General features: G+C 32.5%; 2 protein-coding genes across 2 annotated transcripts; both read right to left on the bottom strand.

The window, feature by feature from the left end:
• Nucleotides 1-2356: 2356 nt before the first annotated feature.
• On the bottom strand, nt 2357-4205 carry LOC118044854 (transcription factor MYB98). Its single transcript, XM_035053334.1, has 3 exons — nt 3589-4205; nt 3325-3451; nt 2357-2959 (listed from the first exon to the last, which is right to left on the bottom strand). Exons 1-3 carry the CDS (start codon nt 4203-4205, stop codon nt 2357-2359), a joined length of 1347 nt encoding a protein of 448 aa, XP_034909225.1.
• A 6103-nt stretch (nt 4206-10308) lies between these two features.
• Nucleotides 10309-13580, bottom strand: LOC118044697 (GDSL esterase/lipase At5g62930). The gene is made up of 6 exons (XM_035053126.2): nt 13378-13580; nt 13200-13277; nt 12963-13103; nt 11300-11376; nt 10969-11133; nt 10309-10619 (listed from the first exon to the last, which is right to left on the bottom strand). The coding sequence occupies exons 1-6, from the start codon at nt 13474-13476 to the stop codon at nt 10451-10453; spliced, it is 729 nt and encodes a 242-aa protein (XP_034909017.1). The 5' UTR covers nt 13477-13580; the 3' UTR covers nt 10309-10450.
• Between the last annotated feature and the right edge of the window lie 4177 nt (nt 13581-17757).

Raw genomic sequence — 17757 nt, 5'->3', positions numbered from 1 at the left:
ACTTGTCACATTTTCACCTTGCATGGAGATTTCTGGTTCTGTGGGTGCGGATGAGGAAACTTGGTTAACAGACGAGTCATGCTCTGAGATGGATGGCTTGAACATATTAATGAGTTGCTGGCACTGTTCATAGGTAATAGGGAGCTGAGAGGCATTACAGTTAGAGACTTGATTAGCACTAGAAGGTGCATTCTTTCCTCTATTGAACTTGTAGCCAGGAGGAAAGCCATGAATTCTGTAACATTTCTCCACTGTGTGGCCAGTAATCCCACAATGAGAGCAGATAGGTCGATCTTTTCTAACAAAAGAAGACTCGTTACCATTAAAGCGATTTGAAGGCACAGTCTTTGTAAACAAAGCAGTAGTGTTCTGATTGAATGAAATGCTTGATAAAGAGATCATTCGTTGCCTCTCTTCTTGGATGACAAGTGAGAAAACTTTGTTGATTGAAGGTAGTGGATCAATCAGCAGAATTTGACCCCGAACTTGTGAAAAACTCTCATTTAATCCCATTAGAAATTGATATACCTGTTGTTGATGATGGTAAGACAGAATAGTCTTCAAGGCTCCACATGTGCAGGTAGGGATTGGTTGGTGATTTCCTAACTCATCCCATAGCCCCTTTAAAGCAGTAAAGTATGAACTTACAGAATTGTTCTCTTGTGATAAGCATGAAATGGATTTCTGAAGTTGAAAGATGCGTGGTCCATTGTGCTGAGAAAACCGATCTTGGAGATCTTTCCATATTTTAGAAGCATCATCAATGTAAATGATGCTATTGGCAATCTCTGTTGAAACAGAGTTGAGCAGCCATGAGAGAACCATATTATTGCAACGAATCCATGCCAATCCTTGAGAGTCATCAAGAACAGCAGGTTTAGGCAAAGTGCCATTGACAAAGCTGAGTTTGTTCTTGGCTGATAAGGCCATCATCATTGCCCTCTTCCATGAATTATAGTTTTCACCATTGAGAGGTTTTGAAACAATCATGGCTCCAGGGCTGTCACCATGATGCAAGAAGAAAGGATTGGAAGGATCCATCTCTGATGTAAGGTTGGTGTTGACATCCATTGTCAAGTGAATGATTGTGGAGAAGAGAATGAAGAAGATGATAAGATTTCGAAGATGCGGAAGTAAAACTCAGAGAGAATGCTCTGATACCATATTGGAAATGGAAATGGAATCGAGAGAGAAGGCTATGAACTGAATATTCCACTTTCTTAATTAATCACTAATGTCTATTACACTGTATATATAGACTAATTGAAAACAGATTAAGTAACGGCTAACTAACAGAAATAACAAACTTTCTATAACTGCTTTAACTAACTGCAACAGCTGTAACTAACTCTAACTCCTTCATTATTACTTGCTGGAGAAGTTAACTGAAGAATGCAGGATTGCTCGTTACTGTTGCTGCTGGGGATTTGCATTGCTGTGCATTGCTGATGTGGATTAAGCTAGAGAAAACATATCTGCAGATCAGCACTGCAGACTTCTTTTGTGGATAGGGAAGAAGATTGAATGTGCATGCAGCTCAATATTAACTTTGTTCTATCTTCTTCTTCGTCTCTTTTGTCTCTCTTTTGTAGAGGGATGTAAAACTTGCTAAAAATTATTTTTGAGACAAAAACAAAAACAAAAACATATTTTTGTTTTCAACTCCCCAATTAAATGCATTTCTTCCTAGATGTTTTTTGTCTCTTATGTTTCAAGCTATTTTCAAGCAAGAATACCTTGACGTTGAATGCTTTACCATTAGACTAATGCCCCCATGGAGACGCATATAGCAACTTAAACATGCATATTTTCAATTAACGTACATACTAGCTAATTAATGCTAATTAATAGCTATTTAATCCAATACAAAATGAGTTTTGTTCGGATCTTTCCTAGAGAAAAACATTTCATGGGGATCGGATCTTCATAAATCACTTAAAAGTTAAAATGAACCCAATGATTTTATACTTGATAAATTAACTCGAACGAAACTCTATTTTTCTTTATAGAGAAAATGCGGATATATATCATGAGCTTAAAATTAATTAAGTAGAAAGGAAAAAATAAAGCATTGTAGAAAAGTAAAGTTGCAACTTTTATTAATGAATTTAAGCTTCAATCTAAGCCTTAAAATAAAATGCAAAACTTGTCATCTCACAAATATTTTGACGGCATTAATTACAGCATCGATCTCTTGAGTTTCTTCACTTTTTCCTTCATTTGTTCTTGTTCTCTTATAGTTACAAACCAAGAATTTTCTTTTTTCCTGTTCTTTCGTCCTTCAAAACTTGCTTTGAAGAAATTTTAAACCTAAACCTGCCATACTATCTAATGCATGGCCATGTCTCCAAGGGACTTACATTTTGCTTTGAGAGATCATTTCTACCAAATCCACTTCCTTCTTCACTTCAAAACCCATAAATGGAGACGCGTAATCATGTTCTGGCACCTTCATCTGCAATCTTTTCTCATGAACAGAAGAATGATCACAGGGGAGCCCATCAAGAATGGAATCAACACTGCAGCCCTCTTGAAACATTTTCTCTTGAATGTTATCAAAATCCGGGACCTCGCTAAAACTATAACATGGAACTAATCCACCATCATTATCTTTGAAAACGACCAAGTCCCGTGGCTGCTGCTCTGGTGCTTTCATATTGGCAGTATTATCTGGTATGACATCAGCAGCAGTGCTAGCAGTAGTTAGCCCATGATCTTTCCATGTAGTGCCCGAATTCAAGTTCAAGCTCTTGATATAATCTTGCAGAAGTGAGGCTCTTGGGTACTTTGTTCGACATTTTCGCTTCGAGTATTGCTTCCTTTTGGTTGCATTCCAGTGGTTCTTAATTGAGTTTTCTGTCCTTCCTGGCAACCTCTTGGCGATTTCTGCCCATCTGTTACCTAATACAGAATGTGCCTGTATCAGTACCTTGTCCTCCTCTACACTCCAAGCGTCCTTCTGTAATGAGAATAACCAAAGAAATTATAAGAAAACGAGCTGCGATCCTTCTCCAACATATGAATATAATGCCAAGACACATATATATACACATGCCATCTATGCATGATTCCTGTGCTGTTAATTTACTTTATTTAACGTCAGACAGGATTTGGATCCATCCTGTATTAGCCCTTTTAGCTAATGTATGATCAGCAAGAATTGATCAAGAATCTAATATCTGCAAATAATGTTATACTTTTGATTAATACCATAAATTGTATTTGTGATTCTTGTTAAAACAAGTGAAGACGTGTCAAAATAGATTACACTGCTATATACACATAAAATGACAGAAGCTAGGGAAATTGGGAAGAAATGTTAACCTTGATATCAGGCCTTAGATGGTTATGCCATCTCTCTCTACACTGCTTTCCTATCCTTCCAGACAACATCTTAGCAACATCAGACCATTTCCTCACTCCATACTGTTCAACCAGCTGAATCAAGAGCCTGTATAAACATGCAGCATCTATAACAACGCCATTTTTACCAGCTAATTTGTGGAGAACGCCAAATGAACATTAGAAAAGAAAACCCCAAAGATGCATGCCTAACTAGAACAAAAAAACTTAGATATATTCATGTACCTATCCTCCTCAGAAGTCCATTGCCCCTTCACTACACTGTTCTTCTTACGACCTTTCCATGTCTTTCTTGCCAAGGGTAGAAGTGTCCTCGTCATGTTCAAACCCATTTTGTTTTTGCACTCATTCTCAGCAGTGCCCACGCATGAGACTTCATCTTGAACAACAAAACTCACAGGCTTGGCTTCTTCGAAACTTAAGGACGTATAGCCCTGGTTGGATCCTATCTCATCAATGGAATTCCTTTGACTAGAGAGGTTCGAGTAGCCACCACTGATCTGGAAATTGTCATTGACTTGACCATGCCCACCACCTCCGTTGATATTACCTGCAAATGGCTTGCATTCATAATCATAGAGATCAATATTTGATGGTGGCCCATAAGGGAAAGCATCAAAAGAATCGAAGTTAGAACCAGTTTGGACACCAAAAAGTGGATTTGATGATGACCCATTAGCATTGTCATGATCATCAAGATGACTAAAACCTTGAAGAAAGCCTTTTGATGATGGGCAAAGTGTTTCGAAGGGAAAGTACTCCTCTTCAATGCATGCCTTACTAGACAAAAACATTGGTTGAGAAACAGGGTTTTCTTTTTTAACGTTGTTGTCAAGCTCCATGAGAGAAATTGAAGGAGTTACCACCACCTTAACATATATAATTGCTGTTGCTTTCTTCTTTTTTAAAAGAAAAAAAAAACTTTATAGGTTATTAATTACTAGAAATTTACAATATTTTTGTAGGAATCAAATTTGATCGATGGTGTCCACACACAGACTTGAGGGAATCTAGTATGATGGAAACCTTCTGATTGAATACGTGGCAGTGTACTATTGGTTTGGTGGATGTATTGATTTTCCAGTCAATCTAGATGTGCCAATGGTATAAATAAGATTAATTACTTAATTACTCACAGAAGAAGAGTTAATTAATTCTCTAAGGCGTTTTGCATATAACTAATTAATTATCTTTCGCTTGATGTGATGCGGCGAAAAGTATGCAAGTAACTCGAATTTAACAGGCGACCATGGCAACTGTTATGTTTTCTTTATTCATTGCAATATTAATTTCCTTTTCTTTTTAACTTACAAAGCAGTTCAATTAAATGCATTAATTTTCTAATCAATATATGTTCTTGGAATAGACTACATAAATTTTCTAGAGTGACATGAAAATCTGATTTGTAAGGCCTCTTGCAACATAGTCATAATACTCCAACCACGTTGTATTAAAAAAAATCATAATGAAATTTACAGTTTAATTTAGAGGGTCAACGTGACCTGATTAATCTAGATATAATTTAGTTTGATTTTTTTTTAAAAGAAAACTTGATGTCAGCTTTTTTAAAAAAATTTAAACTATGTCGTTTTGATTTTTATTTTATTTTAAAAAAACTATTAAACACCATTTTAATTAACTCGAAAGAACTCAAGTTAACAACCCATTTCACAATCTCGTTCATGAATCAAGTTGGCTTTAATAACTTTATCTTAAACAAGAAGTTAATACTTTTCTCTCTATTTACCGTAAAAAGTATACATGTACTAAAAAATTTAAGGAAAATTCCATGCAGTATACAAGAATGGATCCAGGTCCAATGCCTTAGGCATAGGGCATCAACCCCACCTCTGTGGCGCTGGGCGCACGCCTAGCACACCCCTTGAGGTCTAACAACGCGCCTTAACCTAATGACTATAGGCACATGTTGCATGTCTGGGCTCATTTCTCACCCCTAACAGGCTCATGCAACTCACCTAAGCCCAACACTCTCTTGGAATATTTTTTTACTAAACAAATACATTTTAGATCTTACTCTCCCTACACTCATATAAGTAAACACTCCATAAATGTAATATTTTGTGATATTTTAGGACAAGACTCCTAAGGTATAAATACTCTATAAATCCTCTAAGATCAAGGTTCATAATATTTTCATTCTTAGCCTTTTTAGCATGTGTTTTTTAGAGATTATCTCTCTAAAATATAATTTCACTTGTCTCTCTACAAAGATACTTATTTAAGCATTTTAAAGTCTCCACATATACCAAAAAGGACCTTTTATATGTATCAACTTCCAACTTCCCCGGTTTACCAGAGACTAGCCACATTGGCTTACCAAGCAACAATTATTAACCTACATGACTAGGAAGAATGAATCAAATTGCTAGAATTAAAAGATTAACAAATTATCCAATACTATATCTTTTTCCTAAGCTACTTGGATATTTTGAGACATCATTAGTGGCGTCTATAGAAAATTGATAAAACAAAGTCATTAATTTTTTTCTAAAACTTATCTTAGACATTTCCAAGTCATTAGCAAATAACCAAGAAAAACTTTGGTCAAGATGTGTGATCGATCTACTCGTTACCGTGAACATTTATACCAAACTGGACCTTCAACAACTCTCCAATTAGGTGTTGGCAACCCAAGGGAAAAACCAGGTTTTGTCACTTCATCAAGTCTTGGCACCTCCAGCAACACAAAACACCCTAGCTCCATTACTACTGGCCTCTTTCATTACCTATAGGCAATTACACTATTAGAAGGAGTTTAGTCAAATTGATCTCTATAAGAGTATTTTGCCTTAACGTTGCTAAATCCCTCTAAGAGTTAATCACGCCATCGTGATACCCCCATGTAAAATGGGAACTCTAGACCTGCCCCACTAAACAATCACAGGATGGACATTAGTTACCAATCACGTCGTTCCACACCAAACTCTTTGGTCTCCCTAAAGCCTATCATACAAAAGACTAAGAGATGATCTATATTTGAGCATACCAAGAAGACTGTCTATAACCCCCATAAGGTGAGGGGTTCTCCCTTGTCTAAACGAGTATTGAACATCGACTCCCTGTGGACTCATTTCTAAAAAAAAAAAAGCCTAGACAACTATGATGGTCTTGCCGACTCGAGGAAGCATGTGCAAAATATGCATAGTAATTTAAAATTAATCATCCAGGATAGTGACTCAATGTGAAAAATCTTCCCCATAACCTTACGAGGGTTTACACGTGTTTAATATAATAATTTGGAGTCAAGCTTCGTCAAAAGGTTCAGTAACTTCTATGCCAAGTTAATGACACATTTCAGCACCAGTATACCCACCAAGAAAAGCTCTATAGAGTTATTTGGTGTTACCCTATAAGAGGGGTAGTCTACATGGATATATTTGAAGAGGTTCGATGAGGAAATGCTCAAGTTAAAAGAGTTACTTAAGTTAGCAGCCTTAAAGGCCTTGATAATAAAGATAAATGAATATATCATATGAGAAAACTTTATGCCTCACTAGATAAAAGCTTGCTCAAGGTGAAATAAGTCATGAAAAATCATATACGAATTAATGGAAGAAGCCATTGTACTACAATATATGCCTTCTTATTTTTACAAGGACAACCATCATGAATGACCTTTTAAGCAAAATCATTCTCTTAGTAAAAATAAAAGCTCGAGGAAGAACCATGAGTGACCAACTTATGGGTGCTTGATGTATCATAATGATTTACTACTCCCTTGAATCATAATGGGATCATCCATTTATAGTTATCAGGATAGCCAAGACAACACCTACCACCTCTAAGACATGTTACTTCTAAGAATCTCTATCACATTTGTCACTTAGATCACCTTAAGATGCACAATCCTTAATGAGAATGTAAGTTTATTTTAAAAATAAAAGTATTGTATCTCTAACATGCATTTTCTATTTATAGATCTTCAATACAGTCTCAGACTAACACAAATCTCTAGTGAGGCTCCCGGGCCTCACGAAATCTCCCGGGATCTCCCACCTTTTTAGTGCAATCTTGGTTTGGCATGACTCACAAAATGTCTAGGGATTAATCTTGAATCTCCCACCTTTTTAGTGCAGTCTTGTACTAGAATGACTCTTTAGTGGGGCTCCCAGGCCTCACAAAATTTCTAAAGATTGATCTTAGATCTCTCGCCTTTCTAGTGTAGTTTCGGTCTATCACGACTCTCCAGTGGGGTTTCTAGACCTCATGAAATCCCCAGGGATTATTCTCAGATCTCTCACCTCTCTAGTGTAATCTCAAACTGACATGATTCTCTGGTGGGGCTCCCGGGCCTTATGAAATCTATAGGGATTGATCTCAAATCTCCAGCCTCTCTAGTACAATCTTGGACTGACTTGACTCTTTAGTCAGGGGCTCCTTGTCCTCACATAATCTCTAGGGATTGATCTAGGATCTCCTACTCTCTAGTGCAGTCTCAGATTGACATGACTCGCCAATAGAGCTCATAGGCCCCATGTTATCTCTAGGTATCATCTCTCTTAAATGGGGGGCTTCCAAGCTCCAAGCCGTCTCTAAAGAGGTCAAAAGTCTTTAATTCTCATAAAATGATAACTCTCTAGTAGAAGGGCTTTCACGCTTCCATTATAATGTTAGGGACGCCATAAGCCTCCTACACTCTACTGATCATGTTTTAGAGAGGGGCTCCTATGTTTCATGCATCAAAACTGTCTTCTTGAATTTTTAACTATCAAACCAATCCAGGTATCATTTCAGTATTTTTTTTTGGTCATTATGACCTATCAAATTAGAAGGATTTATTGATTGAGGGTTAGGATTGTAAATTAAAGATTATGTTTAATACCTAACATGGCAACATACAGCAGCTTGGTGCTAACATTATATACCAGATGATAGGGTTTTCCAACATAGATTGACCAATTTGGTTTTATGATCTTTAATGAACTTTGGTATATTAAAAATCATGTCATTCTGTTACATTTTCTAGGATTTTGTCTATATTTTGTCCATAAATTAATAAAATAACTTAAGTACTCTCTATTTCATTAATTTTCAACCTAATTGATTGCTTTTTATATATAAGATTGTTTAAAATTTTAAAAATAAAATAAATAATTTTAATTATACATCAACAAATTCTTGTTTTGGATTTAAAAAAAACTAGTACCCTGAAAACCCTTTATTCCTTAAACATTTCTTTCTTTGTTTTCAATTTAAAATCAAGATTTCTACGTCAAAAACGAAAATTTGTGATTAGATTTTATTTCCAAAAATTACAATTAGTTTTATAGAAAAAAATAAAAGTGGAAATTATGTTAAAATATTATTAAAATTGAATGGTGTTTAAGTTATTTTGTTATTTCTTTTAATGAAACATGGATGAAACTTTGTAAAAAATAATAGAAGTACTTGATTTCAAATATGTCAAACGAAGGTCAAAATCGAGATTAAGAATTTCAGAGACTAATTCTCAAAAGGTCATCTATGTTATTAAAAATGTAATTCAAGCTGGGATTAAAGCAAAAAATAATAAATAATAAAATAATAAAATCAAGATAACATCATATCCCATTAATTACTTAAAGAAAAGAAAGTAAATTTTTTTAATATACTGTGTTAGGAAATTTGGAAGTGAAAAAGTCAGGTTATTCTTTCTTTCTCTCCATCTCTATCTATTGATCTCTATCTGGCTTGCACTCGCTCGCTCTCTTGCTTATCAATTTGATTTTTTTTTCAAGGTTATATTTAAAAGTGAGGTTGCTTATGCTTTTAAAAAATATTAAATTGAAATTCTTTTTTAGTATTATTTAATAGTTTTGATATGTTGATATAAAAAAATATAAAAAATTTTAATTAAATACATTTTCAAGTGTAAAATATTTTTTAAAAATACTCTGCATCATAATAATAAACACATCATACATAAACTTAAACATTTGGTAAGTAACATTGATCAAAAGTTATTCCAAATTCCAAATTAGACTTCTCTTTTTTTTTTTTTTTGATAAAATAGGTTTTGGATTTGTATTTCTTATGTGTCTAGCAAATTTATTAAACTTAATTATATTATGACAGTTCAAAACTCAGGTTAAGAGTTAAATACATTAATTGAAGTTAATTTAAATAAATTTAAAAAAATATATTTTAATTTAAAAAAATTAAAGTAAAAAAAATGTTATTCTAAATAAATTTTTTTTTTAAAAAAAGTTACACCAATTTTTGATCCGATGACCGAATCAAATTAAATCAATTCTGCATTAATTTTTTTGTAAGCTTGACCTGGGTTATTGGCTAGCAATCAGGTCTTAGATGGACCAGGCATGACCAAGTTTAAAAATTATGATTAAAAATCATCTGCATAGTCACAAAACACAAACCACAAATCCCAAATATGGTTTCCTGTGCAATAAAATGGAATCAATTAAAAAAGAAAAACCAAGTCTAAACAATGCATACAAAATTGCTTGACAGGGTAACACAATATTCTTTTGAGTTTCAGAGAGGGAAGCCTTCGAAAAAGTTTTGAAAATGAACCGTCTCATTTTTATTTTTTTATCTATTGTTTCTTAGTATACAATTTCTCATTTTCCTTGTCTAATGCTTAGTCATGAATGCAATTGTCTTATTTCGAATTTAGGGGAAAAAAGGAAAATAGTTCAAATTAGAGGCGAAGCTGCCAACATAAATGGACCCAAAATGTGATATTTCCATGGAGTTCCAGGAATAAAAACAAGGGTGTAGAGGAGATCACTGGTGAAGTATTTATCCCAGAAAAAAAAAAATGGTTGATGTTGGTAGCCATCACGAAGGAACGGATTCAAATTATGAACCAGTATATGCATTACTTTGTTATTTACAATTTGCAGAATACTGAGCATGTTTCCTTGTTAAAAATTAAGGAAATAATTGCTATACATTAATCAAATGCTACTAATTTTCGTCTAGTTGACAAAATCACCAATGAAACCTCTTTATTAGGTGAATGGATGATACAGAAATTCATAAGAGTAAGACTCCAATAAACAGAGGAAAAATTGAACACCAATTGGAAGAAGTAAACAACTTAAGAAGAAAGAAGCATGCAATTTTATAAGCACTTCTGTAGGAAAGCCTTCTCAGGGTTCTTTCCATCAATTTCTGAGTGGTGAGGGAAATCATATGGCATATCTGCAGCAGAGAGCCATGCTTCACTGAACACTCTTACTACTTCTTCATGGACCACTGCATTACCTTCTGGGGTTAGGTGCAAACCGTCACTGCAATTCGCATGCTTGTTAGTACTCACAGGCAGCTACATGGTTAATTTTAACTACAAATTACAGTACGATAATAATAGCCTACAAGTCTTTATGACTAAAGCATTTTTTTCATAACCAGATAACATCTATTTCATTAAAAGTTCTTCTTTTGACCTCTGCTCATCATCCTTATCAATCTCCTTTCAATCCGAAAAATATACATCAAAGCATAAATGAATTTGTTGGAATGATATTGCAGTGAAAACAAAATATATGCGAGGAGCTGCTTGTGTGAAGGAATACAGAAAAGGAAGCACATTTTCAGATATTCATAATTCAGGTAATCAAAGCTTTAAATATTACAAACCTCAGGAATTTTTTCTGCCAACCGTCTGTTCCCTGCATCTTGGACCATAGATCAATGGCATGGATGCCTAGGTCTTTGGCTAACTCAACACATTGCCTTGCATAAACTCCAGCCATTTCATTTGTCCTTTCTGGAAATTGCATAGCCTTCTCACCATATAAAGATCTGCCCAAACACATTTGTAAGTTTACTTCCAATATATTTCATAATGCTAATTTAGAAGATGACACATCTCACAAAAATCCCCAATAGCATGTGTCTGCACCTCTATGCAGCCTGTGTGTGCATGTGAAAACTCAAGGTCAAAAAACAGAAAAGGAAAGGATCATACTTGGCATATTCTTTACGCCCTTCCTCATCAACTGGTGGTGGAGTAATAAGCACGACTAGCATGGCGGGAGAGCACTCCTGCAAACAAATTCCACTCACATAATCAGAAACAGGTCTGATGCCCGCTGATATAGAACGAAATAGCCATCCTCATGTGTACTTTTGTTTGTTACTATAGATGAACTGGGGCGTGGGAACCTGGAAAAAGCTGCTAAGTAGCAACAACAGGATTATGTATATTCAGTTATTCACCAATATAACTATGGCAATAAATTGTGATGTAACTGAAACATCACAAAATAACAATAAGAAACCAAGTCGGTACTAGATATTATTTAACAAACTTTTAGCAACAGCTTTCATTCTAGTAATTGAAGGAGCAAACTGTGACACTACAACTAGGGTTCTAAATTATAATATATAGGACTAAAACCCGTCCTGTACTTTGTTTAAAACATGGGATTGCTCAGATTCAAAATTGAAGAGTTGAAGAAATTAATATGACAGTTTTTAGTGCAGTTTTTTTTTTTTTTTTTTTTAATTTTTAATATGCCAAAACTTGAATGGAGAACTGTACAAACTACAAACCGAGAAATTGTCAGAAGTTCCAATTGTGCTGAAGCCAGAACTGTGGACAAATGGGGAGTTGGCAGCTGCTCCAATCCAGGAGACAGCAACAAAGTGGGAGCTAGTGATGTTATAGCAACAAATTATTCGACATATGGGTAATGGAGGAAATTCAATGCTAAGAGGAAAGGGAACGATGTGAACTTGGTGCTGAATAGAGCAGCGCTAGATGAGCATTGGGTTGTTCCATGGTGGGATGGATTGCAATAAGAGAGGTGCTGATGGTGGATTAGTGTTGTTGAGGGTGAATACAGTGAGCATTAAGAGGTCATGAATGAGAAGGCCTTGGTGGAATGTCGAAGGCAGTAGTGGGGGTTGGTGGTCTCCTCTTGCAGATCCAATGTCATTTGATTTGTTAGAGACAATGATGAATATGTACAAGACTGCAAATATGGTATTTACAAAGTGCAGAAATACCTATGTGGCTCTGCTAGAATGGCAGAAGTGGCAAAGATGATATGGCAGCTCTAGTGCTCACAGATAGGGTGGAGCTCATGCTTGATGCTGTTTGAGTCAATGAAGATGAAGATAGACTCTCAATTACAAGTTCTGGATTTGGTCTTTCTGAAAGTTTCTCAATAATCTTTAGTTGGGATCAAAAATAGGCTATACCATGCTGCAATCCTCAGTATGAGGAAATCAACATAATTTTTCAGCAGTAAACACTCAACACTAACAAAAACTGTTGCTATAAATAATCCTCACCAAATCCCCAGCTGGTTACATTAGGATTTGCTTGTATTGCATATACTTATTACAACTTATTCTCGTTGCTGATTCATCACTTTCAAGAGCATCTTTGATTTTGCATTGACCCAATACAAATGTCAGAGTTGAATCAGTAAGAATTTTTATTTTTTTTTAAAAAAATCAACAATAGATGAATTCAAATACAGTAAAATAAAAAGTAAACAAATTTTAGTACTGATTATTGCCAACCATTATATAAAACCAACAAAAGAATTCCAAATAATAATAATAATAATAATAATAATAATAATAATAATAATAATAATAATGTAAAATAGAAAGAAGACCTTCAAATGCAGAACCATTTTTTTGAGATTCTCCCTGAATTCTTCAACAGGAACATGCTGCCTTTCACTGTTCCTCCCCAGAAGAGCTGCATCATTAGCTCCAAAGAATATTGTAGTAGCAGCTGGAGGCTTTGTTGAATTCTGCCAATACAAACACCAATATATCAAATAAATAAATAAATCCCGCAACACAAAAAAGAAAAAAAAAGAATAAAAAAAAAAGATATCTTTGCTTACAAGAGGGAAAATGTGAGTTAACAAGAACAAAGCCCATCTTGTATTGTAACCACCATAGCCACGTACTAACACATCAGCCTATAATACAAAATCAACATGATTACAGGATTATAAATCAATAAAAAATAAAAAAAAGTCGAAGTAAAAGGGCATCTTTAAAACCCCAATAACGTTGTACCTTGCGAGAGTAAGTGTTAGCAAGTGAAGAACCCCAACCACCAGATCTAAAAGATTGCTCTGTTATTGAGTCTCCAAATAACACAATCTGCGGTCTCATCTTAATTTCTCGACACTAACTTGTGAGGTCGCAGCAGAACAGAGTCACAGACAAGGTGGTAGTTCCGTCAACAGAATAATCACATTCCACGGAGCGTTTTAGTTTCTCGTGCAATAAAAGCAAGTAATTTGATTTACTATTTGTTTCTCCAAAAGTAATTTATTTTTAAAAAATAAATTATTTTTTAATATTTAATAGTGTAATAAAAAAAATTTCTAGTATTTAATTATATTATGAAAAATGAGCTGAAAAATATCTTCTTAATATTTTATTTCTTTCAAGTTTATTAAAATAATGAGAAATAAATCTTACAAATTAAAAGTTAAATAAGAATGAAATTGAAAAAAAATATATAATTTCATAAATTATCACAAATAAAATAAATAATAATCAAAATAATAGAGATCAAATCTAACAAATAAAAAATTTAAAAGATGAAAAAAATTAAAATAATAATAATTACCATTTCATAAATTATTTTAAATAAAATAAGTACAATCAAAAGAATAATGATCAAATTTGATGGATAAAAAATTTTAAATAAAAAATAATAAGGGAAAAGCAAAAAACAGTTTAAAAAAATAAGGATCAAAGTTAATATAAAAATCTAATTCTAAGAGATGAAATTGAAAAAACAAAATTCAAAACAAAATATTTATAGCAATAAAAAGTTTGAGGACTAAATTTGATATAATCAACAAATAATATGATATTTTTAAATTTTTTATAAATTATTTTTTAATATTTATTAGTGTAATGAAAAAAAAAAACTTTCTAATATTTAGTTATATTATGGAAAATAAGCTGAAAAATATCTTCTTAATATTTTATTTCTTTCAAGTTTATTAAAATAATGAGGAATAAATCTTACAAATTAAAAGTTAAATAAAAATGAAATTGAAAAAAATAATAATTTCATAAATTATCTCAAATAAAATAAATAATAATCAAAATAATAGAGATCAAATCTAACAAATAAAAAATTTAAAAGATGAAAAAATTAAAATAATAATAATTACCATTTCATAAATTATTTTAAATAAAATAAGTAACAATCAAAAGAATAATGATCAAATTTGATGGATAAAAAATTTCAATTAAAAACTAATAAGGGAAAAGCAAAAAACAAATTGAAAAAACAAAATATATATAGCAATAAAAAATTTGAGGACTAAATTTGATATAATCAGCAAATAATATGATATTTTTAAATTTTTTATAACTTTTAAAAAGTGTTTTTCGTCCAAAATAAAAAGAAAATACTTTCTTGAAAAATCAAGACAAATTTTTCTTTGACTAGAAAGTATTTTCCGTTGACCAACTTTCTAGATAACAAATAAACATAAGAAAATTTGAAGAGTGACTTCTAGAAAACCACTTTCCATCAAACAAACAAATTCTTAAAATTCAAATACTTTCCTTAATGCTAAAAAAATATGCAATCGTTGTCAAGGTGATTATTCTTTAGCAGCAAAAATAATTTTGATGATGAATTTAAAATTTAAAATGTGCACTTAATAAAATGACTATAAGTGATTTTTGGGAATGGAGTTAATGTTGTTTGTAGTTTTTGTTTGAAAATATATTAAAATAATATATTTTTATTTTTTAAAAAAAATATATTTTTAACATTAACATATTAAAACGATTCAAAAATATAGAATATTTAATTTAAAGCTAAAAAATTCAAAATTTTTCAAAAACATAGTTGAACCACAATGTCAAATAGACACTAAGACTTCAATATATCAAATCATGTGGGAATTAAACTAATGTGATTTGATGTCCCAAGTAAACACTAATGACAATGAGCTTGATGTCCCAGAAGCTATAGGAGAATAAGAGTCATTTAAACCCATTAAAAATTGAAACACACATTCTTGCTAATAACAATGAGATATGATTTTCATAGCAACACAATTACAAGGTGGAATAAGGTCATAGATTAATGTTTCATCCCAAAGAGTCTTTAGCTTACCATAGTAAACACTTACAATATCATTTTCTTGTGAGAGATTAGCTAAAGTTTTCTTCAGATGGTAAATGCGTGGGCTATTTTGATGGGAAAATCGATCTTGCAAATCAAGCCAAAAATCTTGAGCATTGTCAACAAATGTTATGCTAGATTTGATAGAGGTGATGATAGAGTTATGAAGCCATAAAACCGCCATATCATTACATCGTTCAAACAAATCAAAAGGAGGGTTTTCTTGGTCAGTTTGTAGGTTGATGGTTACTGTAATAAATATCAATTTGTTTTTGGCATGAAGAGCTCTTTACATCGCACGAGACCGAGTTACGTAGTTGTCGCCATTAAGTAAGCATGTTACCAGAATTATGGTTGGGTTGTCTTCGGTGTCTAACCGAAAGGGGTTGCTAGGATTGTTAAGGTTTAAATGTTGATGAGTGGTTATTGCATAGTTGGTGTTTGGGTTAATATCTAAGTGAGTTGATGGGTTATGTGGTATATGTGATATATATGGTGAAGATTGATTTTCTGATGAATCCTTCATGAGTATTGCTGTCTAGAGCTCTGATACCATGAAAGAAACTGAAGAAGATATGAAAATATCAAAGAAGAAAACTTTTACATAAAGGAAAAAAATGATGTAGTGAATTACTTATTATTTCACACTTTGTTCTTGTGATTTGCAGAGAACACTGATGTATTTATACACAACTCAATATAAAAAAACCATAACAAACTATTTTGTCCTATACTCTTATAACAGAAATGCTTTCAGCTAAATAAGGAAAAGGAAAACATAAAGGAGAAAGAATACAAAGGATTTATTCTGTTGCATTTACAAATCTTGTTGCAGGTTGTTGCTTGGTGCTTGCTGAGTGGCAAGCAGCTGGTGTGCAGATCTTGTTGCAAGTTGTTGCTTGGTGCTAGCTGAGTGGCATGTAACTAGTGTGGTGTCTAATAACCTAAGAAACAAAAGAAAGGAAAAACAAAAAAAACCCTAGCAAAAATCCATCAATGCACTATGATAGTAATAGGAAAACTAAAAGAAAAGGCCTTGCATGCAAACTAAAAAGGAATAGGAAAAATCTAAATTTTGGTTAGACCAAAACGAGAGCACAACCCGAGGCATAATGAAATCACATGTTGAGAGTGTAAATCCTAGTCTCAAACTAATATAACACTATTCCTCGAAAAAAATCACAACAGCTCTCCCAATGATGATCATTAGCAGAACATGAAAAGTGATATTATTGTTGGTTGCATTAACCACTAAAAGAGATGAGGTTTGGTTGGTAATAATGATGGGGTCGGTGATAAAGAAAAAAAAGAGGAAAAATAACGGCAGCTAGGTGTGAGAGAAGAAGGGGTAAGAGAGAATCGGTGATAATTTTAACACTTAAAGGATTTTTAATCATTAATTAGAATATAATGATAATCTTATAAATAATTTAAATTATTTTATTGAGTTTTTTTGTTGTTAACGGCTATATAATTGTAAAAATTGTTTTCATTCTAAATGTAAACCGTAATTTCTGAAAAAAAAATAAAAATAAAGTAAGAAACATAACTAAACCATATAAGGATTAAGGTAATTTCACTTTATTTTTTAATTTGTATTTGTATTTGTATTTGTATTTTACTGTTAAAAAATTATTATATATTTTTTTGCTTCAATATTAGAATTAGTGTTAATTGTTATTAAAAAAAATTCTTGAATGATTTTAATAAAATAAAAGATGATTTTTTTTAATCAAATTGAAAGGTGAAAAAATTCCAAGTACTAACTATCAATTTGTATTTGTTTCTCAAATGAGTAAATTGCTATTAATATAGAGTTTAATGACTTTAGAGTTATTTTTTTTTATTTATTTTTGTCTAAACCCCGATATCTAGAAGTCTACTAAACCCTAACTAATTCGATCGAGCCAGAATGGTCCACTAAGGGGTAAAGCTTTTCTAGTTATAATATAAAAATGTTTTTTATAAAAATATTTTTTTCTTTTTTCAATACGAAACAAACACTAAAACATAAATTAATAGAAAGTATTTTCTAATCAATTTTTGAATGCTGCTAATTTAGAAGAAAATATTTTAACTTAAAAACAAAACATATTTTTCCTTGGCATTATCAACTTGATATTCAAAACCATTACATCTATCATTTTATAATCACCTCATACATTTCATCATCATCACCAACAATCACCCTATTATCATCACCATCACCATGCCACCCACAACTGACTACCATTTTATTATCAATATAATTATCATTTTATCATCATCCTCCCATAATTTGGTAACACCACTAC

The sequence above is a fragment of the Populus alba genome, chromosome 12 (assembly GCF_005239225.2).
Source record: "Populus alba chromosome 12, ASM523922v2, whole genome shotgun sequence".
Lineage (NCBI taxonomy): Eukaryota > Viridiplantae > Streptophyta > Magnoliopsida > Malpighiales > Salicaceae > Populus > Populus alba.
This window is presented reverse-complemented; position numbering and strand designations above follow the sequence as displayed.

Coding starts and splice junctions, on each gene's coding strand:
- LOC118044854 (XM_035053334.1), bottom strand. CDS start 4,205: ATGGAGCTTGACAACAACGTTAAAAAAGAAAACCCTGTTTCTCAACCA. Junction 3,452..3,588: donor TGGACTTCTGAGGAGGATAG/GTACATGAATAT, acceptor ATGTTTATACAG/GCTCTTGATTCAGCTGGTTG. Junction 2,960..3,324: donor ATCTAAGGCCTGATATCAAG/GTTAACATTTCT, acceptor TTCTCATTACAG/AAGGACGCTTGGAGTGTAGA.
- LOC118044697 (XM_035053126.2), bottom strand. CDS start 13,476: ATGAGACCGCAGATTGTGTTATTTGGAGACTCAATAACAGAGCAATCT. Junction 11,377..12,962: donor AAATGGTTCTGCATTTGAAG/GTCTTCTTTCTA, acceptor ATTTGTTTGCAG/GAGTGCTCTCCCGCCATGCT. Junction 11,134..11,299: donor GGGCGTAAAGAATATGCCAA/GTATGATCCTTT, acceptor GTGTTTGGGCAG/ATCTTTATATGGTGAGAAGG.